Source organism: Talpa europaea (assembly GCF_964194135.1).
Source record: "Talpa europaea genome assembly, chromosome: 11".
Taxonomy (NCBI): domain Eukaryota; kingdom Metazoa; phylum Chordata; class Mammalia; order Eulipotyphla; family Talpidae; genus Talpa; species Talpa europaea.
Genome location: NC_140078.1, coordinates 7,334,063 through 7,358,183, shown reverse-complemented (window position 1 = coordinate 7,358,183; position 24,121 = coordinate 7,334,063). Strand labels below are relative to the sequence as shown.

Genomic DNA, 24,121 nt, shown 5'->3' with positions numbered 1-24,121 from the left:
GCCCAGAGAGACACCGCAGCGGCTAGAGCAGGTACCAGCAACTGGAATCAAGACTGTCTTCTCCACCCAGACCGTGAACGAGTGACCTAAGTTCCCAATTCACACCAGGCACACTGATGGTGGAAAAGCCCATCTGCTCTCAAAACCATTTCAGGTCACTCCCCCCACCCCACCATTCCACCCCCCACCCCCATCCCCACCATCTACCATCAAAGGATCAGGCAAGAATGAAGCTGCAAAATAGTCCAATGGTGAAAAACAATGACTTGAGTAACTCAAAATCCAATTCCACTTCTCAGGTAATGTATCAGGTTAGGAAGAGGAATCCCTCCCCTTAGTGGTTCTCAACCAGAGGTGAGTCCCCTGGGGGGACATCTGGCACGATCTAGAGACTGTTTGGGTTGTCATTACTGAGGGAGATGGGTGTTATTGGCATCTAGCTGGTAAAAGACCAGGGATGTTGCTAAAAACATTTTATAGAGTCCACAGGATAATTCCCAACAACAAAGAATTACCCAGTCCCAAAATGTGAAACTCTGCCTCAGACAAATCATCTAACTTCTCTCTACTTTTTGTGCTAATACTTTCAAGTTTACCATGGTGTTATGAGACAAAAAGCATAGCTGTAATGTGTAAGTAAGTTTATACTGGCTGGTTCATTTTTAGATGAATAAATAGATTGTGTTTCTTTTCAATTCCCTTTGGACTGAACATTTCTTCCCTGATAAGTGGAGCAAACACTAACACCTTTCCACAACATGAAGAACAAAAAAAACACATGAGCAAGATTTGTATCAAGTAGCTTTTGCTTCTGCCCAGGCCTGAGCTGCTTGCTGCAGACCAGGGGTCCCCTCAGAGAACAACCGAAGACTTCAGAGGCAACCAGGACTTGAAGGGCCAACATCCTAGAGAAGGGCGAACCCCTGAGGAGTGAACCCACACACTGCAGCTGGTTTGCTCCTCCGGGCATTTGCTGATTCTGGACACCAACAACAAGGCTGAGGAAGCAGGCAAGAGGTCTGGGCACAGGGCTGGAGCCACTGCTAAGGAGCAGAGAAACCAACGGAGCTCTTGGCAGAATCTCAGGACCAAAGAAACAAAAATAGAGACAGAAGGGGTCAGGATCCTCGTGAAAAGAACTGAGCCAGTTTTTCCTCTTCAGAGACTCGTGGGATCCCAAAGCTCTGTAGGTCAGGAGGCTAAGGAACCAGGCGGAAAGCCTCTAAAGAGCACAGCAGAGTCTGCATCAACCGCAAGGGTTGGGGGGGGGGGGGTCCTGGTGAAGCCCCAGGGTCTCATTCAGATCTCCCCCAGAGCCTTCCCCCTTAGAGTATAGGCAAACCTGACGTAGATGGAGCCTTACCAAAACCACAGCCTAGCTTTGGTCAGTTCAGTCCCTCATTAAATGGGATCAGTCCCCATCCTGTTTGCCTGGCAAACTGAGTAAGCCCTCTCCAGAGGAAGATAAAATCTAAGGGGCCGCCCTGGTGGCGCAGGGGGTTAAGACGCAACCTATGAAGCTGTCCGCAGCCTCTGCAACATGAGTTCCACCCCCAGCCAGGGAGCAACCCACATGGCGCAGCAGACCTCTCCTGACTCGCCCGCTGCTCCCCTCAGCAGTGAATTTTAATCAATCTGCCTGTTCTGTTCCCCACTCTCTCTGGCGGGTCCTCTCACTCCCCACACCTCTGGCCTGTACCCCAGTTCTTGTATGTATAAATGGGTGAATCTTAAAAATAAAAAAATCTAGGGCTGCTACAGGTTTTTATACACAGGATCCATCTTTCAATCAAAGCTAGCAGACATGCCAGGAAGACAGGATCAAATGACTGAGTATCAAAAGAACAGAGTACACAGGCCAACGGGGGATGCAGATATTACAGTCATCATTCATGAGCTTTAAAATAACTACACTTAAGAAAACAGAAGAGAAAATAAAGTCAAAAGACGGAGAGAAAATGGATAACCATTCTGTAACAATGGAATCTAGTTTTTTTCAAATATCAAATAAAAATTCTGAAACTCAGAAATATGGTAATTGAAATGAATTTAACAGACTAGAATTTGGAGAGTAAAGAGAATAGGAAAATAAAGTTTTACCAAGTGTCTTGTCTTACCAAGTATCCTGGCAAAATCGTGTGCATTCAATACTGTGTGTATCAATGAGTGCAGCTGTTACCTCTTTGCCAATACTCTGTCACACATCTATTCACTCATCAGTCACCCTGTTCTTTCACGCATTTCCAAAGAAACTGCAGAGATCACTATAATGTCCTCTAAATATTTCAGTGTATAATGCATTCATAAGAAATGATGTTTACATAAATTGTCCACCTTTTGATGTAAATTTCACAAGAGAAAGTGTTACATTTGCTGAGTTTTGACAAGTGCATGCGCACTTGTGTAAACCAAATCCTTATCAAGATGTGAAAACAACCATCTCCCATGGAGGTATTCCTTAAGGCCCTTCCCCCAATCACTCCCTCTTTTTAAGTATTTATTTATGCATACAAGAACCGGGGTGTAGACCAGAGGTGGAGGTGGGGGATGAGAGGATTCACCGAGACAGAGTGGGGAGCAGAACAGGCGGATCTACTGAAATACACTGCTGAGGGGAGCAGCGGGGAGACAGGAGAGGTCTGCTGCGCCATGTGGGTCAGCTCCCTGGCTGGGGATGGAACTCATGTTGCAGTGGCTGCTGATAGCTTGATAGCACTGAGTCTTTAACCCCTAATCCACCAGGGAGGCCCCACAAGTATTATTTTTAACCGACTCTTTTTCTGTTGCTTTTTGAACACTCTAAGTCTTTTTGAACAATCTTTAAGTCTCTGATGTAAAAAGTCAATCTCACAAAAATAGTATTTAAAAAGGATAAACATTTTGATTATAAAATAGTAAATGAAAGCCCATCCCTGAAGTTAAACTTAATTTGCTTATGTATGTACAGTAGGAAAAAAAATTCCTAAGACCCATCTTTTAATATAATACTTAGTTCTACAGCAGTCACAATGAGTTATTTAACAACTATTTTAGTTCCTTTTATGAATTTAGAGAAGCAAAATATTCTAGGGAAGACCCCTCACCCTCAGATCTCAGCTTCACCTATAGTATCACTTGAGCATTTGGCTTTCTTTTCTGCTGATGACCAAACAGAATCCTATCTTGGCGAGAATGGATGGCTCTCTCATCAACTGTAGTTACCTGGCTTTATCCAGCATCCAGTTAATTCAAGACAAATGGGCAAACTAGGCCTGCACTCTGGTCCTAGAGTACCATTCAGCAGAAAGCAGATAAGAACTGTAAGTGATCGAAAGGGTGCTTGTTGAAATGGACAAAACTTCCTTGAGGACTAAACAAGTTGTTACTGTTTTAATTTCTAAGATATATCTAGATGGGAAAGTGTAAGTCAGTATGATTCTGATCCACTTTGAAGGTGCAGCACAATTAGGGGGCTCCTGGTGGTCTGCACTGCTACTAGTTTCTCAAGCCACTGCTACTACTGATATAAAACACACTCCAAACAAAGAGTCTCCTAGACGACAAAGTCATATTGTCTTACAGCACTGAAAATCTAGATGACTAACGTCTTCAGTTGGTGTTCATAGAACAGGAGCACAGTTATGTTTTTGAAAAAGAACAATGCAGAAAGCACTAAAATATTAATAGCGAATTCTTTTTAGATTATTAGGTTTTAGTCTGCCTTTGTTTTCTTTATGCTTTGCTGTATTTTCCAAATTTTATACACTGAATATATTACTTTTATAATCCAGAATAAGAGTATTAGAGAAAACAAACAGTGCCGACCTGTAATGATCTCCATCACCCCTGGGCTATGGGGGACAGTGCCCTTTGCACCTGTTTCATTCTTCCTGCACTCCCCAAAGATGCACATAACCTGCTTCTCCCAGTAACACTGTAACATCCACTCCCCCTCCTGTGTAAGGACAGCAGAGAGTAATTCAACTGTCTTAAACCGATGTCCTCTATAATCACGCTTTCTCGCTAGCCTCTGCACAGTCTCACCTGCCAAGTTCTTTAATTATCCACCGTAGTGCACATTACATCTGTGTATGTTGAATAGGCTCTTTCTATTTATACACATGCCTCCCTCTGCCTCAGCCCAGCCCAAAAAAATGTTCTGGTATCATCATATCCTCATCATCATCCAATGCCAACTTTATAAGAATCCCCGATAAACCTCTGACCATCTTTGGCATAACAATAACCTCAGTTCTATTGCCTGGGGTTCTATATTGCCTGGAGACTAACAAAATCCTTTAACAGCTCTAAGATTCCATTTCACCATTTGTAAAACACAGTGGCTGCTCTAGCAATCTTGAATTTCTCCCCCTACTCTTTCATGTTGTGATTCTTGAGTTCCTGTTATATACCAGATAGGTGAACTAGTCCTGAAAAATCTATCTAAGACTATAATCTCCCAATAACAGAGCATCACTGATAGTAGGCTGACATTTACTGGGTATGTTCGCCATTGCTAGGGACCTTGCTGGCCAGCACTTCACTAAGAGGTGGAAGCTATTATCATCCCAGGAGAGGAACTTGAAGTAGGAACAGAATGGTTCAGTAACTTGCCGGGAGTCACAAAACCAGCAAATGCAGAGCTGAGAATGAGCCCAGAGCGCACCGTGGTTTGGAACTCCCAGCTGCAGGCAACTTCCCTTTGTCCTAAATAGAGCACAGCACAGTATAGCAGAACTTGATTGTAAAGTTCTGTAAGCCAGCAGTGGGAGGGAGAATGGAGGGGAAATGGATAGGGTGGGTAAGTAGGTAACAGATCAGAGAAAGAGGGAAAGAAAGCAGCCTTCTACGAACTTCTGGTTTCTAGGAGTCTGGGAGTTCTGAGCATGAATATCCTTACTCTTCTCACGGTTATGCATTAGTTATGCATTATCAAGAGACAAGCTTACTTTCCTCACCACTTTCAAAAAGTCTAGCTGACAGTGTGTTTACGCTCAGACATGATTAGCTCAGCTCTGCAGTTAGAGGACCGCAAATGAGCTCCAGGAGCCAGTCTGACTCCAGGGCAGGCTTGCAGCTTTGCATAAAGAACAATTCTGCATGAGGAGCAGCCTGGGGGAAGTTCTCCAGTCCCAGACAGCTCCCCACATATGCCTAACACAAGTCACTGGGAAAGCTGATGTGAAAATAATCTCTGCACCTGGAAAGTAACTCCATCCACTTTCAACAATTAGCCACATCACTCCAGCCATTAAAAAAAACAAACAGCACAACTGCCAAGCAGTGAGCTTAGAAGAGACTTAAACTGTTCTTCCTTAAAAAGCATCAGCCAACAGAAGTATACTTTAAGATCTTAATTTTCACATAAGTTTCCAAAGTTAAGAAGTTTTGATCCTCCTACTTCACAGTGTCCTTTCTTTCCCAAAAAAGGAATTGTGCCCAGATCAGAAAAGAAATGGGCATAGCTGGGCTTCCCGCCTGCCACCCCCCGGGGCCCACTCCCGTAATTCAGTCATTCAAAAGCCAGTGTGTCTGGACAACAGCATCTATTTTTCTTCTTCCAACACTTTTCAGAAGAGTTTCCCCTTCCTCTTCCTAAATCAAAAGGAATCAAAATCAATGACTTAAAAAAAAAAAACAAAACACTTGATCTAATCGATTTGATCCTCCTACATTAAGGGACCAGGGAGTGACTTACTCAAGAGCCTAGACTCGGATAAAAAAGCTCAAATTCCATCTCTACCCCTTTATAAGTCATGTGACTCTGAACAAATGAACCTGTTCAAGCTTTGGCTTCCTCATCTGTAAGAGGCGTATATCTCAGCACTGGAATTTCGTTAACGAAATAACTCATGGGGGCCTCCCTGGTGGCGCAGGCGGTTGAGCACCACACTGTGAAGCTGTCTGCAGCCTCTGCAGCACGAGTTCGATCCCCGCCAGCCAGGCGAGAATCCATCATGGTGCAGCAGACAGACCTCTCCTGTCTCGCCCGCTGCTCCCCTCAGCAGTGTATTTCAGTCAGTCTGCGTGTCCTGTTCCCCGCTCTGTCTCTGGTGAATCCTCTCACCTTCTCACACATCTGGCCTGTACCCCAGTTCTTGTATAAATAAATCTTTAAAAAATATAGGATAACGGGGCCTCCCCGGTGGCGCAGTGGTTGAGCGCTGGGTTGCGAGGTTGCCCGCAGCCTCTGCAGCGCCGGTTCGCTCCCCGGCTGCTCCCCGGCCACCGGAGGAGGGTCCCACATGGCGCGCAGACCTCTCCTGCCGCCCGCTGCTCCCCTCAGCAGTGTACTTCGGTCCTTCTGCCTGCTCTGCTCCCCGCTCTGGCTCTGGTGAATTCTCTCGCCCTCCCGCGCTTCTGACTGTACCCAGTGCTTGTATAAATAAATAAAATAAATCTTAAAAAAAAAAAAATAGGATAACGCATGGGAAACCCTTACAGGTAGGCTCAGCTGAAGGAGGTGACCACATCAGGCACGCAGAAAGCAGGACGGGCTATGAGCTGGAAGGGGAGAAGGACATTTCAGACTGAGACAGTCACCGCCAGGAAACAGGCCTTTCCAAACACGAGTCATAGGAATGACTGAAGAGTCGGAAACGGTCATCATCATTATGTGAGCTGAACCTTTCATTCTGTCACGCTCTGGCCAGCTAAAAATGTGCAGGCCATAAGAAGAAATCAGTATTATCTTTGCATCAAGAGACACAGAAAACAGTCTAAGAAGGATTTCTGCTAGGTAGGTACAGCGATTGTATTTGCAGAATGCAAAACTAGGTGGCATGGTCAGAACAAATAATCTTCCCCCCAAAATATCAACATACTTCTCAAAGAGTTTATATACAGTCCCTTTATCTTCACCTTTTCTTCCCAAACAATTTAGCCCTAAAGCCACTAGGTGGGGCCAAGTTAGGTAGTTGTCAGTGTCAGAGACAGAAAGGTGACCGGGTGTCTGAGCAGAGGATGAGGGCTATCCACCAGGGTGGGGTTCCAGAGTCCGAGCAGGGGTGAGAGGAGATCTGCACGGGGCGGGGGGTGGGGGAAGGTGGAAGGGAGAGGCAGCCTGGTACAGGCTGTGGGCGCACAAGCTGGGTGAGGGGCGAACTGAGCTATGTTACAGTGAGATGGATGCCCAAACAAGGACCGGGGACAGAGCAGCGCAGTCAATGATCAAATAAGTAAAAATATCAAGGAAAATGCAGCTAGGGGTCTCACTGTCAAAGAAAGGAGTTACACATATGGAAGAGGAGGAAACTGAAACGAGCCCTGGGACGTTGGATTTAAATTGGTATTGAACTCAAAGTCCTCCGTGATACACACGCGGATGTGTACAGACGCGTCTGCGTGACATCAGCGGGAGAAGCCACCTGCGTAGAAGCCACAGCACTACACCATGAGAAGGCTGGGAAGTGGCAACACTTCAACAGCACCCAGATCCTGGCGCCTAAATGCCCACTCCACTAGAAAGACCCACAGTTCTCTAGGGAAACAGCTAAGACCAGGAAAGCACAGAATGTGCCTAGAACCCCTGGCCATACCAGGAAGGAAGAAGTGTTCAAGAATGATGGGACATGTCAACAGGACAGATGTCTGGGCAGGGGGACCGGCTGACCTCATCAGCACAACTGAGCGTGAAAATAATGATCAAGAAAGTTTAGTTAAAGCCAGAAGGCAATCGATAAAAACAGATTTTGAAAATTACAAAGCTTGGGGCCATACTGATAGTGATAAACAAACAGAAACATACACACATTGGACCACATCTGATAAACAAGACACTGACACAGTTTTAAAGTACCTCCCCATCGAATACTGATTTAAAAAGGGACAAAAGTTACTTTATGGTAGAAAAATCCTGAATTAAGTGATAAACACCATCAGAAAGGGACAGAGCACAACCCCGTGTCACCTGAGACAATTTGTTAAGAGGATATGACATCACTTCTGTGACTTTGCTGCCAAAGACCAGAACCTGAAACTAAAAACTCAAAGTGAGGAACACGCTACAAAATAGCTGCCTGGCGACCTCAAAGCTGAGTCCAGAGAGCTGAGGAGGAGGAAGACGAGGAAGACTAAAGTAACCACTGTAATAAACACAGTGGCTGATTCTGAATTGGGTTATTTTTGACATAAAGGACAATATTGGGCCACTGACAACTCTGTAATCGGGGTGGGAATTTAGGATGGTCATAAGGTCAACTATTCATGTTAACATCTTACCTTTAGTGGGCGAGTTGTTCTTTGGCATCATGTCACCAAATGGTTCAAGGAAAAGTCACTGTGCTATACTTGGCAACATTCCTACTAACTTCAAGGTTTCAAAACATTTTAAAAACCATTTTTCAAGTTTCACCTATTTATACAAACTACATCACATTCTGTCTTCTAGATGTATGTGTCTTTTTCTTTGAAAATGAACTTCTGTTTCAATACAATCCATCTATCCGGCAACAGTACGAGCATAACCAGAATTCCACATTTGTTTCTGTGCAGCTACACCCAGCTGAGCAAACACACACCTATACCCACACCTCAAACATGTACCGGCCCCGTCCGTTCCCTGGGCAAACATACACGACAGTATCACACCTCAGTGCCACTTCAGATAGCCCCTCCTCCACCTGCACAATAAATCACAAATGATGATATTTCTGATGCCCATCTCCAAAGCAAACGTCAAGTCTTTTTCAAAGTAAACCACCCAGGGCCTCCCCTGGTGGCGCAGCGGTTGAGCGCTGGGTTGCAAAGCTGCCCGCAGCCTCTGCAGCGCCAGTTCGATCCCTGGCCATCAGCAGCGAGGGTCCCACATGGCGCACAGACCTCTCTTGCCACGCCCGCTGCTCCCCTCAGCAGTTTATTTCATCGGTCTGCATGTTCTGTTCCCTGCTCTGGCTCTGCTGAATTCTCTCACCCTCCTGCACTTCTGACTGTACCCAGTGCTTGTATGTATGTATGTATGTATAAATAAATAAATAAATAAATATCTTTAAAAAAAAAAAGTAAACCACCCAATTTATGGTTTTTCATAACCACTAAACCTGTGTAAAAACTGTGCTACTGTTTTCATTGGGCTCTTTATTTTCAATGTGTCCCTAATAAAGTTTGTGAGTGTTGGGTCCCTAACCCCACTGTCTCCATAAGATCAATGACTTTTACTCAACAATTTTATATCCTGTGGTCATTTTAGGAACACTTATGTAATTGCAGAATTAACTGTATTTAGAATTGCCTTTACAGAAAAGAATAAATGGCACATCATGGAATTCTCATTGTGTGTGTGTATACCAAAAAAAAAAAAAAAAAAAAAAAGGTGGAAAGAGAAAAGGCCACATTTGGTTTCAACCTAAGTATTTCCAAAACTCAGAAGCAAAGGACCCCCTTGAGTTTTTGTTATGTCAAATATTTCCAGGATGGATCTTCCAAGGTTAGGAAGCCCAGGTCAGTCTGGAGAAAGCCACACAAAGTAACTTTAACCACATATTTAATTCTTTTTAACTAGAGATTTAGATGGCAAGCTGTGTCTCACAGTTATAGCCAAAAAAGCAAAGGAAATAATTGTGTGTGTGTTGGGGGGTGGGGGGTGGGTCTCTCGAGTCCAGGGTGGCTCAGTCTATCATCTTTGGTCCCCGATCTGATCCACCTCTGAATAGCGCCTCAATCATTCAAAGTTTACTTGCTAAACTAGAGAAAAAACACCAGACTGCAGGAAACCATCACAAAGTAAAAATAGGTTTCTAAGAAAGGTTTTACTTCAACTTTGTAAGATTCTATCAAAGAAAGAGACAGGTCAAATATTACACTTCCACATTCAATTAGCCACCAAATAAATGTTACCACATTTAAAGAAATTTAAAGTTCTTCTATTTAATTTTACTAATAGTATTCAGGAATAAGATTAAATTGACTTGAAATGACAGGAACTAGAATTCCCCATCATGTTTTCCACATATAGGTAAAGACAGCAAGTATGTTTTCTTCCTCTCAAGAGTCCCTTGCCAGAATAATCGCACATCAAGGTACTATGTTGTGAGAGAAACACAGAACCAGGAAAAGGTTTTACAGCAAAGAGATTGTCAAAGGTTATTCAAGCACAAACACAGCATTTAGTAAATTGCTGCCACCCTGCTAAAATCAATTTTCTCAGCCTAGCAATTCCTAAGGTACAAATTTTTCAAATATCTCTGTGTATAAAGATGAGAGGGAAACAATGAAATGAAAACACTTGTGATGAAAAGATGATTATGAATAAATTATTGTAATTTCCTTTTATCATTCTTAAAGTTGATTTAATAGTTTAAAAATATTGTTCAACAGAACAAGGGTGGTAACATTTGTTAGATTCTAATTAAACATGATTCATTCTGGAATGCTTCTGATGACACAGCTTACATAAATAATCTACTGCTGCATTTTTTCAAAATTCACAATGAGAAGACCCAGTTTTTCACACATGCAATATGACCTGAAACGAGCACTTCAATCTATAGACCGTTTCGTTATTGCACTTATAAAAATTAAAAAATTAACACGCCTGATAACACTAAACTGAAATTGACATTGTTGTGATTTTAATTTGTGGCTACTGGGAAATGTTACTAAACACAAACCATGGCATCCACACCAAAACAAGTGCTAAAAGAGGAATTTTCGCCATTTTTGCCGTTGTCAGCTTTGTTCTTGGCTTTGGTCAAAGCTGATGTAAATAGTTACAAAAATTAATGACAGATTCTCAGACAAAAAGGCCAAGGGACAGGAAAGAAGACAGGTGCACACACGCTGCAGTAATTGTCTGCTCCCAGGACGCCCGGGCGACTTCAGCTTCCCCCGCTTAGCACCTGCTCCTCATGCTCAGCCCATCCTTCCAGGTAACGGCTGCCACCTGGGAGGTTCATCCTTTGCTTGTTCCCCCTTGTTCCCCCACCGCTAAATTGTTCATCCTTTGCTTGTTCCCCCTTGTTCCCCCACCGCTAAATTGTTCACCCTTGTTCCCCCACCGCTAAATTTCAAAGGCTCCAATGAAGGATGGGGTCATGGAAATAAAGAAATCCTCTGGAAGCTTCACTGTCATCAGCTGCTTTGCAGGTCAGCTCACCTGAGCTGCTAGCACCAGCCACAGGGGTTCGAGTCTGTGAAAGGGGAAGAGGGCATGTTTCTGCTGAGAACCTAACTGGGACCAAGCCTTGCAAGCATCTGACAAACATTCGCTCTTTTAATCCTCACAATAATGCTGTGTTTATATACAGTTTGTCTTCCCTTCTTATATATTAAGATCCTGCTATCATTTAGGTAAAAGGATCAGCAGGTGCCTAAACAAAAATGGGATTCGATTATCCAAAAGCTTTAAAGTCTGGGCCATTAATCAACCTAAGCTTCCTGGGCTTGCGCTTGGTTTTGCTCGGGTGAGGAAGCCTATGGGCCCTTTTACCTTATAGTATCATAAATATAAAGGCCACATGAAAAAATTGCCTTTATTCATGGGGGTCAATTACAGAATTCACCCCACTTTTGTGTACATCTGAAATTTTCTGTAATAAAACAAATAAGGGCAACATTATCTTAAAGCCCACCCAAATGGCAGTTAATTTCCTCTAGTTAATTTCCTCTAGAGCCAAACGAAATATAAATAAATCCAAGTCCTCTCATTCACACAAGTCTTAAGACTTCTGAACACATTACCAGCATAAAAAAAAAGTCCTTATATGCCAAGGCAACATTGTAACACAGAATCCAGTCAACACTCAAGCTTTCATTGAAAAAAAAACATCATGGCAACAGCGGCAGGAGGCAATCCACTTCCAAGCCAGGAGCGTGGATGCCCGGGAGTAGCTGTTGATTGAAAACAGACTCACTTCCCAAGGCACCCACATGGGCTTCCATTTTCAGAAAGTGTTTCTTCCTCATCTCTCCTTGGAAGAAGTAAAATATAAAATGATCTCTCATTTCCTAAGCAAAAACTGCCTCTCAAATTAAAGGCTGGGAAGCATATTGGAGACATAGTGCCATGGCTTTCATCACGGGGTAAGAGAGTAAATGTCTGTTCATGAGTTTCTTTAAAATCCTCTCCTGTCTGAAACATCTGTAATTAAAATATGTACACTATCATTCCTGACAATGAGGGAATGTTAACACCAGCTGAAACTGACCCTCAATTAAACATGTCCATCCAGGAGTATAAAAATCACTTAAAACTGATTTTTTTTAATTAAAAGTGAAACTATGCTCCCCAGCTGAAGATTTAATAAGTAACAACTATGGGCCTCCCTGGTGGCACAAAGGGTTAAGATGAAACCTATGAAGGTATCCACAGCCACTGCAGCGTGGGTTCAATCCCCAGCCAGGGCGCAGCAGACCTCTCCTGACTCACCTGCAGCTCCAATCAGCAGTAAATTTCAGTACATCTGCCTGTTCTGTTCCCCACTGTCTCTCACGCGCCCCCTCACCCCCCACACACACCTCTGGCCTGTACCTCAGTTCTTATATGCATAAATAAAATAAATCTTAAAAAAAAAGTAACAGCTATGGTCACTGTGTTAGGGGGAAGTGATGGCACCCCGTTTTGTATCGGGGTTGCTCTACAACAACTGCACCCCCTCCTAGCACACTACATGGGTGTAATCAGAGGTTAAATTAATAGAGTTAGCTCTCAGAAAATAGCCAAGTGCAAAGTCAAGTTTATAATTCTTCCTTTATCACGGGTCCCAAGATAGAGAAATTTTCTAAATACCCACCTGTCTTGAATCACTACCATTATCACTCACATTGAGATAAATATATCTAAAGTCCAACTGATACCAGGAAAAACAAGTCAAATTGCCTAAGTTTACCAAGTCAGAATTACAGAAGTCCAGCAGTTTACACAGGAGGTTTTCCTATTTCCTCATTCTTGAGCACTCTCTTCATTTTCTGATAATGAAGGAAACAGGGAAGAAAAAAAATCCTGTGCTCACATCACACGCCTTCTTAGTCATCCCAGCTGCCTGTCACTGAGCCTATGCTGTGGACCGGGAGGCATGGGGAAACAGAATACTCTAGTGAATAAAGAATTATTAATATTTAAAGAATCTCAAAATTAAAAAAATCAATGCCAAACAGAGTCAGGCCTCTGATTCTTTACTCTAACCAGCACCACTCATTAAATAGCAAAATATAAAAGGTGCTGGTTAATAGAGATTTGAGGCCCATACTATGCCATGAAATGTATTTTCCCAATGTTGAAAATCATTTTAATTCTGTATGGGGAAAAAAAAATGAATCCAGTGTTTCAACTATGCTCACCATAATTATCGTCTAAATTTCTCTTCATATCATATCTTTAAACCAGTAAACTAGATAGTCTGCAACACCAAAAATCTGGTGTCCCAACATCTAGACCTGTCTTAGTGCATTTTCAGAGAACTGCAATTAGCAAGAGAAAACATTTAAACTGAGGTTATATCTCAGTCCTATAGAACAAAATAATCCACAGACAGAAACATCAATGAGATGTGGACAGTCCTCCTGTCATCAGCAGTGGGCACAGGACTCTTCAAATACTTGAAATATTTGTTGGAATTATCAGAGCATGTCAAGGTTAGCAAACAGACCAATCCTTTTAAATTAAGACAAATGATCGGAAATCAAGAAACCAGCATCAAACTTAACAGATGCAAGATAAGCCAAAAGGCCTTGGCTCCTGATTTCTCAAAAACCAAATCAGTAATAGCTTGTATAAGAAATGCCCACAATAGCTCATAAAAACCTTAAGGGCAAAAAGGTGATGGGCACCCTACAGACAGCAAAAGTTAAGAGGTAATAATTATTATTAAGAGGTAATAATTATGTGAAAGCACAAACCAAAGGAAAAAATAAGCCAATTGGACTTCGTTAAAATTAAAAACCTCTAGGTACCAAAGAACACTATCAAGAAAGTGAAAAACCCCATGGAACGGGAGAAAATACTTCCAAATCATGTATCTGGTAACGGTTTGATATTCACAATATATACACAACCCCTATCAACGCAAAAAGAGACAAAAGTGGGCAAAGGGCCTGAATAGCCATTTCTCAAAATAAGATACACAAAAGGGCAATAAACATTTGAGATGTTCAACGTTATTAGTCATAAAGAAAATGCAAAGCAAAACCACAGTTATCATTTCAACACCTGCTATTTGTCTTTCTGAAGGCTGTACATTAAAAAAAAAAAAAAAAAAAAAAAACAGAAAACAGCAAGTGCTGGCCAGTATGTGGACAAACTAGACTACCACATTTGCTGGTGGGAATTAAAATGGTACAGCAGGGGAATGGAAACATCTGGCAGTTCCTAAAAAAGTTCAATGGGATTCCATCCCACCCAGCAATTCCACTCTTCAGTACAGACCCAGTACTTGGCTATTTTCACAACAGCGTTACTCACAGTAGCCAAAAGGTGGAAACAATCAAAGCGTTCTTCAACAAATGAATAAAGACAATGTGGTTCTATGCATACAGAGCAAAATTATTCAGTCATGCAAAGAATATAATTCTGACACATGCTACTACATAGATGGACCTTGAAGACGTTAAGTTAAGTGAAGTAAGCCAAATAGGACAAATACTGTAAAACTCCATTCACATAAAGTATCCAAATTCAGAGAGTAAATTAAAGGTCACCAGGAGTGGTGAGAGGAAGAACAGGAGTCATTGCTTAATGGACAGTTTCTTTTCGAAATGATGAAAAATGTTGGAAATAGTGGTGATAGTTGTGTAAGACAGAACATATTCAATGCCACTGAACTGCACACTTAAATTACTAAAAAACACTACAAACTTTATATTATGCATTTTAGTATATTAAAAAAACAGCAAGAACAAAGGTAGAATTCGTTTGGGGCAAAATGACCTCAAAGTCCCTTGAAACCAGGATGAAGAGAAGTAGCATTCCTTCCCCTAGAGTAAATGCAGTACAGCCATGAAGAGGCTGGCTCATCCAGATAACAGATTTTTTAATTCATTTCATCAAATATTTAAGTGCATACGATAGGCACTAACCTGGGTATGCGGATATGATTAAAATGGGTTTCTCTTAGTTAGGAAACAAAATGTTTTTATTTAAAATACAGATTCTGGTGCAAATGGTTAAGCATCAGCACTGTGAAGCTATCCACAGGAGCCCTGGTTGGCCAGGGAGTTAACCTCATGGTGCAGCAGACCTCTCCTGTCTCTCCCGCTGCCCCCCTCAGCAGTGTATTTCAGTAGATCCACCTGTTCTCCTCCCCACTCTGTCTCTGGTGAATCCTCTCACCCCCTGCACCTCTGACCTGTATCCCAGTTCTTGTATGCATAAATAAATATTTTTAAAAATAATAAATAAAATACACAGATTCCAAAAAAGTACATCAGGAACACTAAAGCCAGTCGACTATCACCTTTGGTCCATCTGGTTTAACTTCCCTAAACTGGCAATTTTATCATTTTTTCGGATCTGGAATAAAGGACTTTGCTTGAACTACACAAACATGGCCACAACACAGCACCTAGGAAAATTCTCTTTTCTGCCCTTACAAGTCTATGATCTACCCGTCAGAAAATATACATCAGTACATGAATTCCAGTTTGGTGCCTAAAAGCAGGACTCCTCAGAATGCAGTGAACAGTTCTAAAAGGAAAAATTAATCCTGTTTTTCCAATTTTAGGTGGTTCAACTCATAAGAACTAGCAAAAAGTTTAAATGCCTATTAATCATACTTTTAGGAGCACCTGAAGGGTGAAGAGGAACAGTTCCTTCTTCTTTACTGATACTTTTTATATTTCTTTAATAAAAAACAATTAGCAGTTGTGCTCAGAGTATATCCTAGGTTAAGCTTTCAGACAATATGGAGCTCTCCTGTAAAGCTGACTTCCTGGATCTGATCCTCCACAACCTTTTTCATCATCATAATCTGGCAATTAAGGGTCTCCAAGAACTGTTCATAATTGATGACAGTAACTAAGGTAACTCAAGCAATGGCCAGGTTCCCTTCCAGGGGAGGCAAAGTGCGTGGGTCTGTCTGTAACCTGGAAGAGGAGCAATATCCAATAATTGCTTACTCAAACTGAGAAAAGGGAGGTAAGAAGGGGAATTTGAGAAGAGACAGGGCTTTAAATTATTCAGTGTGATTTCCATGCTTGGGGAAACACTTACTCCATGGGACCCGCAGGAGGTATGAATGTTCTTCTGCAGAAAGCCACAATATAAAAAGAATTACTGGGTAAAAATACAATATTCATTTTCATTTAACATCCAATTACCTAGAGGATTGAGGATGGGGCAGGAGTTAATGAGTCCAGGGCTCTCTTTCATGCTTAAAAGCAAAAGTGTGAAGCTGGAGGAAGGAACTGACTTAGCAGATTAAAACTTAAAAGGATTACCCAGAGGACAAAAAAGAGAAGGGAGAAAAAGGGGCTGGGGGGGAGTTGGATGGTCTTAACATCTCAAAGATCATCCCATAAAATTCTTTTAGTTTTTTTTCCTTTGAGCAAGTCAACACAGATTTCTTTTTTTTTTTTTCTCCTTTCTTTATCAGGATGATACCAAAGATCGGCTTCAGTATAGAAATCCGAAGGCCTCTTTTTATGGCAAACGCCCTAAAACAACAGCACCGTGCAGTGTGAACATTTCCATTCACCCCAAGGAGTGAAATTTGAAGTCTGTTGACTACACCCAAACACTTCACCATCCCAACATAGCACAGAGCGATGGCCCAGTATCTCTTTAAGGGTAGGAGCGCAACTGAATTGGGAAATCTGAATTTTTGAAAGTGGGGTGTCTTTACTGGACAGAAGTCACTATTCCTTCTACTTCAGGGTTCAACTCTCACGTTCTCGCAATTACGGAGCTTGTAGATGTGAGAGGGACACTATATTCTGCACTACAGTTCAATTTAGTCTGTTTACAAATGAGAAAACTGAAGAAGTTTATAACCAGCTACTGGTCAAGTCAGAATGGAGCCCTAATCCTCCCAGGTCTCAGTTCAGTCCAATATGAGAACAAGAGGACACCTCCCAAGGTGGTAAGTACAATCATAAACATGGGGCTTTGTGTCAAGCTCTGTGCTAAGCCCTTTTACATGCACTTAATTCTCACAACAACCCTGAGGACAGCAGCCTCCATCTGGCGTGTAAAAAAAACCTGAAAATAATTCGCCACCAGGTCAGGGTTGATTCATGCCCAAGTTTGGCTGATTTCTAAGCTGATGATCACTCCGATTTTACATCCTTCCCAGGGCCTACAGGGACCTGCTTGGTCTGCCCCCTCCCACCTTTGTGAAGTCATCTACCTATCTCCAATCACTCCCACAAATCCAATCAATCTTCCCTCAAGCTCATCCCTGCCTGGAGCCTTACCTGTACTGGGTGCCTCCCTACCCCACCCAGGAGACAAGCAAGGGAGTGATTTGATGCCCTCAAGTCAAATATCACCTCTTCAACTAGGCTTTTAACCATTCTGAAACAGACTCAGTCACTCCTACCAGGAGATCTGAAACTCTCCTGGGTGCGCTGTCTCTCCATTACAATTAAAGCACCACAAAGGCAAAAACCTCCCCCCAGAATGAAAGCACTGTGACAGAAATTTCCCGCCTTCTTCATTTCTAGACTGCCCAATACCCAAGAGTATCTGACAAGAGCAAGCATTCAAGTAATCTATGGGAATAAATGAAGACGGCCTATATCTGAACAGGCCGTATCACGAAGGGCCAGAAAGTATCATACAATTTAGCCACGGGTTATACTATCTTCTGTTTTTCCTCTGGTTGTTTCTTGTGATTAATCCTGTCTTTTGAACCATATATCTCAGGGGTATCTTATAATTCACAACTTCGGACAAGTTAATAGTTATTCAACCTGGGTATATCTATAAAATGGAAGCAGTCATGGAAAGTCTGGAATTCATCTATTTTCCATATGACGGATAGATACTCAGATATTTTATTAACCCACATCTTAAATCCTTTAATTTTTTCAGTTTTCTATGAAGGTACACGTAGTGTGACAAGGATGGCAGGCCTGTATTTGGCTACTATTAGAAACTAAGGAATAATTGCCCTTTTTCTGATCGCACACAAGACCTGCCTCCCCAAAGGACAGCTCCTTTAACTTCTTCTAAGCCAACACCCAATCTGTTTGCTTCTGATTATCCTCTATCTTGGCCCAAGTTAACCTACAGTTTTCTCTATTTCACAGGTCTCAGCAGCATTATATTCCTTACTTCTAGCCTTCTAGCACTGCTAAAGTTTTGTTTGCTGTATAGACAGCTTCGATGTGCCCAGCTATCTTCCACCATCCGACACACTGCAAAATTAGGGAAGCAAGTCAGTGGCATTCTGGCCTTGTACAGGCTTGGAATTTCTACTCTTTTGAAGAGCTGCTAAGAGTCACGGCAACAGAGACTCTCCTTCCAGGTTATTTATTACACGTAGCTCCCACTGGCCTGTCAAGCTCAGGGGGTCCATGTCAGGATGAAAGCAGAATCATCCAGTGCCCAGATCAGTAATGGAAACTGTGAACCAAAAGTCTGTCCAAGATTTGCAATTTTCACTGCTGAAGACATTTCTATTCCCAACACAAAAGCCTGGTTTCCAATCCAGCAAGACTTAGCAGAGAGGATATGAACCATCCCCAAAGTTCCAGTCAAAAGGGGAGCCGTTAAGTTTTATAACTTCAACCTGTTTTCCAAATTTGGTTTCTTTCTACGAAGATCAACATGACGCAATACTCAAGGAAATTATCTGAGTGCACACAGGTGAGAATGGGGAGGGAGCTGTCTTTAACAGTATGAGGCTTTTTAATATTCTAAAATAAAAAAGCCCACTTTCACCATATGTATTTCATCTCAAAAAAGTTCAGAAGTGCACTGAAGTATTTAGAGAGCATTGAGTGAATTATCAACTTTCTATATGTAAAATCATCCTGCTAAAAGTTTGGTTAAGATGTAGTTCTCATCTTTCAAAGTTTTGTAGGTGTTTTGTTTTGCCAAGTATAAGATCGGAGAATCAAGTGACTTGCTCAAAGTCATTTGGTCAAATAGGGTGAGATTAGAATTACTGATTTCCTGCCTTCCAAGCTCAGCCAGAAAGCAAACTTTTCTTAGTACTAAGCAGACCAAAAGGGAAAAATCACTCCCCATTTTCTTCAGTAATCAGACGACAAAAGAAAATTAGTGCAAATGATAGAATTTCATCAATGCTTAGACTATTAATTCTAACCATGCACAGGAACTTCTCTCAAATGGTGTTTTTAACGATTTGCAAAAAGTCCACAGCCTCTACACAACCTAAGCATATGATGGCACCATAAAATTAAGATGTTTTAAATCAACATTTCATATCTACATCTATAAATAGTTAGCTTCTGTTATTCTGAAAGACCTAATCAGACTGGAATACAGATGTACCCTGAGCTCTTAGACTTGAAATAAAGAATCATAAATAAGTTCAAAGATTTCTTCAGGTCCCTGAATAGGAAGAGTTCAACAGTGCAGGTGAAACAATGATTAACCCTTTGCACTCCGAACCATTCTGGACATTGGCTACCAATGTCCCCTGAGAGGGGACAGCGGAGTGCAAAGGGTTAAATAAACTAGAATCTCTCAGGCTATGGAGAGAGGGTCAGATCACAGAGGCAGGTATGCACGTTTATCACTTTCTTCCTCTTTCAAATCCACCACCCCTCTCATACTCTACCCCATCCTTTTCATTTCTACTTTCAAACTGCTGATATAAAACACTACTTTTGAATTAATAACCAAAACAATTTCCAGTGGTGAGAAACATCATCATCATCACACACACACACACCCCCAAATGTCACTGCATTGGGATGTGGAAATTAAAAGTAGCTGTGAGCACTTAGCACTTGTTATCTTGTTACAAAGCCACTATATTCACATTCAGTAATTTTCCTCACATCCACTTTTCCAGATCATATGGTAACAGCACTCCCATTTCTGATGACCCTCAAGTCCAGGAAAGTTTTCCTTTTCTCTTAGAAATGATGGATCACCATATGAAGAACTGGCATCAGATCTCAAAAATACTAATAAGTTCATGGATAAGTTGAAATTGTGGCTAGATTATATTACACTGAACACTTTCAAATTATAACTAATGTGATTTTTCTCTTATCTCAAAATTCAAGTCTACCTATTTCTAAATATAGTTGTAACATACACTTGGAACGATGACCTCTTTTGCTCAAGAAAAACGTGGCCATGGGGTATACAAATCAAAAGCAAGGACTGGAAAAAATTAAACCTGGAAGGAAACACAAGTCTGACATTTTCCATTATGCCAGAAAACAGAATTGTCATTAGGAAATGTATTAGACTAAGCTCTATCAAATTGCCAATACACAACTGTTTTTGACCAGCAAAAGTGGTAATTTCATACGGTTCAACCTAATATTATTTTAGAATAAGCTCATTTTCAGAATTGCCTCAAATAAGGTCTTCCCATCCCCAAGCACATAAAACTCTATTTGTCTAGACTGCCTTAACCTTTTGAAAAGGTTTGCCATCCCACCATCCAAAGCTGGCCACTTGAAAAATGAAGTTCATTAATAGGAAAGCTAAGATAAATAAAACCACCAATTGCTGAATGCAACTGCACTTGCATAACCCTAAAACTACTCCAAATCCTTTTTACTGCTTCCCTCTCCCACTAACAGAAGGTGAATGGTAAGTAGCTCTCCCTTTAGAAGATGTACATCGAATGAGAAACTAACACAGACCTGAGTGCTTTGCATCCTTTTCAGCTATTAGTGATACAGGAATCTAAGCATGGTAGTGGCCCATGGCTTCACACTGGGGCTCTACTGACCTAAAAACCTACCGTTGAGGAATTTTCATGAAGTTGATAAGTTCCATGAATGTTGGTGAATCTGGCTTCCAGCCTTTATAATCAAATGGGTGATTACTATCCCAATGGGACACACTTTTCCATCTAGATATGGCTGATTTGTGTACCCACACCAGAAATAACCTGTCACTTCCACAAAAGGGCACCAAGATTGCCTCGAGGTGCAAACCCATCATTTCACACCCATTTTTATTACAGCCTAATATCCAATTTGCTAATGAACTCTTTTCCTCAATTCCACTAATTCCTCACCTGTTCTTGTTCTACCAAAAGTCCTATCCTTTTATCATCTACACATTCCATCCATCAGACCACATAACTGTATCCACCTAGAGAGATGCTTTTTCTAAGACACCTCATAAACCGTTAGGTCAATTGGATTCACCTGTTCAATCTTCCTGCAGCTACTTCCCAGTACAAATCATCAATATTAACCAGTAAATAAAATATGCTCAAATCACACACCCCCACAAGAGAGGATCTAGTCTCTCTGGAAACTTCTCTCTTCCGCTAGTTCAGTGTGGGCTGGTCCATGAGGATGGCACTAGCATTAGCACAGTCCATTTCCCTACAGTTAACCGTCCTCTCTGCCCTAACATCTAAATAACTCACAATTAGTAGGGCAGAATTTACTCTCCTGGCCCCAGACCCAATAGCATCTTCTAATAATTTTTCATCCTAAACAGTTTTTCTCTAGAGCCCCTTGGTGATGCCAAGTCAGGCAAACACATTCCTTAAATCTTCCACTTACTCCCCTTTCTCTAAAGTTACAGAAAAAACTGCTATTTTTTAAGTCCCTCTATGCATCAGGTACAGTGGTAAGTGCTTAAAAAGGAAACATATCTACTTCCTTCCTTAAAGCCCTGTGAGGTCAGCATTAGCATCCCCATTTCACAGAGGAGAAAGCTGAGGCTTAGGAACTTGTTCAAGGTCAAACAGGGCAAGGAGCTGCCTCCAAGTCCGACTTCAGTGTCCTCCACCGTCCCCCTCAGGCTGCTGCTCCTCGGATCTCCCAGCCCGGGATGCGGGTTCCGAGGTCTTGAAAAGGCCCAGCCCGGGCAGGGTTCGGCGCGGGGGGACTGTCTTTCCACCAAAGGACAAGCCCGGGGAGGAGCGACTGTCCCCCACCCTCCTCGGGCTCCCCCTGGCCACTGGCACCGTTTCCAAGGCCCTTATCAAGGCCCCTCCCTTAGGGTCCATTTAAATTCCCCCTCTGGTCCCCAGAGCGGCCCGCAGACCCCGCAGGGCCCGACTACCCGGGCCGGGGAGGGCGGGCGCAGACGGGGGGCAGGAGGGGCCGGGCGACCCGCGCCCCAAGTCCTCATTCAAGAATAAACCGAGGCTCACCCCGAAGGGGGAGAGTCTGGGGTCGGGGCTGGCGGAGACGAGGGTGTGTCCTGGGGGCGGGGTGGGGGCGCGGAGGGGCGGCGGCGCGGGACGGCCCAGGGCTTGCAGATGGCGGGGTGGGGGGGTCCCCTCCGGGCGGGGGGGCCCCCTGGGGGGAAAGGCCCCGGGCACGCGGCGGGCGCGACCGTGCGCGGCGGGCGAGGCCGGGGGTGCAGCGGGAAAGTGGAGGGAAGCGAGCGGGGGAGGGCGCAGGAAAAGGGGGGTCGCCAGGGCGGGCGCGCGGGGGGCGGGCGCGGGGCCGGGGCAGCCCCGAGGGGCCGCGGGTTCTCGCGCCAGCGGGGGGAGCGGGGAGCCCCGCGGGGGGAGGGGCGCCGTGGCGGCCGCGGCGGGCCCCGGGGCGGGGGTCCGGCGCGCTGGGGCGCCCCTGGGGCGCGGGGGGCGGGGCGCGCGGGGCGCCCCCGGGCCGGGCCGGGCCGGGCCGGGCGTCGGGGGGTCGGGACCCGCCCGGCCGGCGCGGCGCGGGGTCGCGGCGGCGGGGTCTCCGCGGGGCGGGGGCGGGGGCGGGCGCGGGCCGGGTCCTACCTATGCCGGGCGCCACATAGACGAAGTAGAGCAGCGAGGACGACAGCGAGAAGAAGAAGAGCGCGGCGAGCAGCGAGCGGCGCGGCAGCCGCAGCAGCCCCCGGCGGACGCGCATGCTGCCCGGGCCGCGCGGGCGCCGGCCTCCCGCCGCTCCCTCGCCGCCGCTGGGCCTCGGCCGCCGCCTCCCGGGCCTCGCCGGCCGCCGCTCGCCGCCGCCGCCTCGCAGCTCCAGCCGCCGGCCGCCGCGGGCCGGGCCACAGGAAGCGGGCGCGGGCCGGAGCGGCCCGGAGCGAGCGCTGCGGCGGGGGCGGGGCGGGGCGGGGCGGGGCGGGGCGGGGCGGGGCGGGGCGGGGCGGGGCGCGGCGGCGAGGGGCGGGGCGAGGGGCGGGGCGGGGCGGGGCCAGCGCCGCCGCGCTCGGGCGGCGGAGACCCGCGCGCGCGCGTTCGGCTCGCGACCCCGCCCGGCCCCCGCCGCGGAGCGCGGGCCCCCAGGGACCGTCGCCAAATGGCGACCGCCCGTCTCCCGCCTCGGCCACCGCCCAGGGCGGCCTGAGGGGAGCGTCGCTCAAGTCACGCTCGGCTCCGGGCTGGGGCGCCCCCAACCCCGCGCCTGGGGGCGTTTTTGCCGCTGCTCGCCCGCTGCGGCAGAGGAGCGCGGGCTGCGGGCTGCGGGCTCGGGGGCGCCCGCGCCCGTTCACTCAGCCGCTCACGGCCGTCCGGACGCCGTTCCCGGCGCTGAGGCTGCTACAGAACAGACAGGAGCTTTGTCTTGTTGGAACTTAAACAAACCAGCTCATAATAGCGGAGTCCGAAATGTAACGCGGACACAATGAAACGGGCGCGTGACGGAGGAAGGCCCCCCTCAGCGAGCGGCGGGCGCTGAGGCCTGGAAGGGTGAACGGCAGGTGCAAAGGCACTGAGGTTAAGAGAGAGAGAAGAGGCCTCCCTGGTGGCGCAAGGGGTTAGGACGCAACCTGTGAAGCTGTCCGCAGCCACTGCAGCACGGGTTCGATCCCCCGCCGAGCAGGGAGCTACCCCCATGGTGCAGCAGACCTCTCCTGACTCGCCCGCTGCTCCCCTCAGCTGAAATCCTCAGCAGTGTATTTCAGTCAATCTGCCTGTTCTGCTCCCCACTCTGTCTCTGGTGAATCCTCTCACCTCCCTGCCACACACACACAGAGCTCTGGCCTAGACTCCAGTTCTTGTATATTAATAAATAAAATAAATTTTTAAAAAATAATAAAAATAAAACCCTACAGGGAAGGCTTCTCAACTAGGACCTCCCTGGTGGCACAAGAGATTAAGACGCAACCTATGAAGCTATCTGCAGCCACTGCAGCACGAGTTCGATGCCCCGCCAG

General features: G+C 44.9%; 1 protein-coding gene across 1 annotated transcript in view; it reads right to left on the bottom strand.

Annotated features, from left to right (window-relative positions):
* The window catches only part of B4GALT5 (beta-1,4-galactosyltransferase 5), a gene marked incomplete at both ends in the record, with an annotated part of 62,329 nt that extends 39,454 nt beyond the window's left edge, over positions 1–22,875 (bottom strand). The window contains one exon of the mRNA XM_084248335.1: positions 22,761–22,875. Within this exon, the coding sequence (XP_084104461.1) occupies positions 22,761–22,875 (115 nt within the window). The remainder of the gene's footprint in view (positions 1–22,760) is intronic.
* Positions 22,876–24,121: the final 1,246 nt, after the last annotated feature.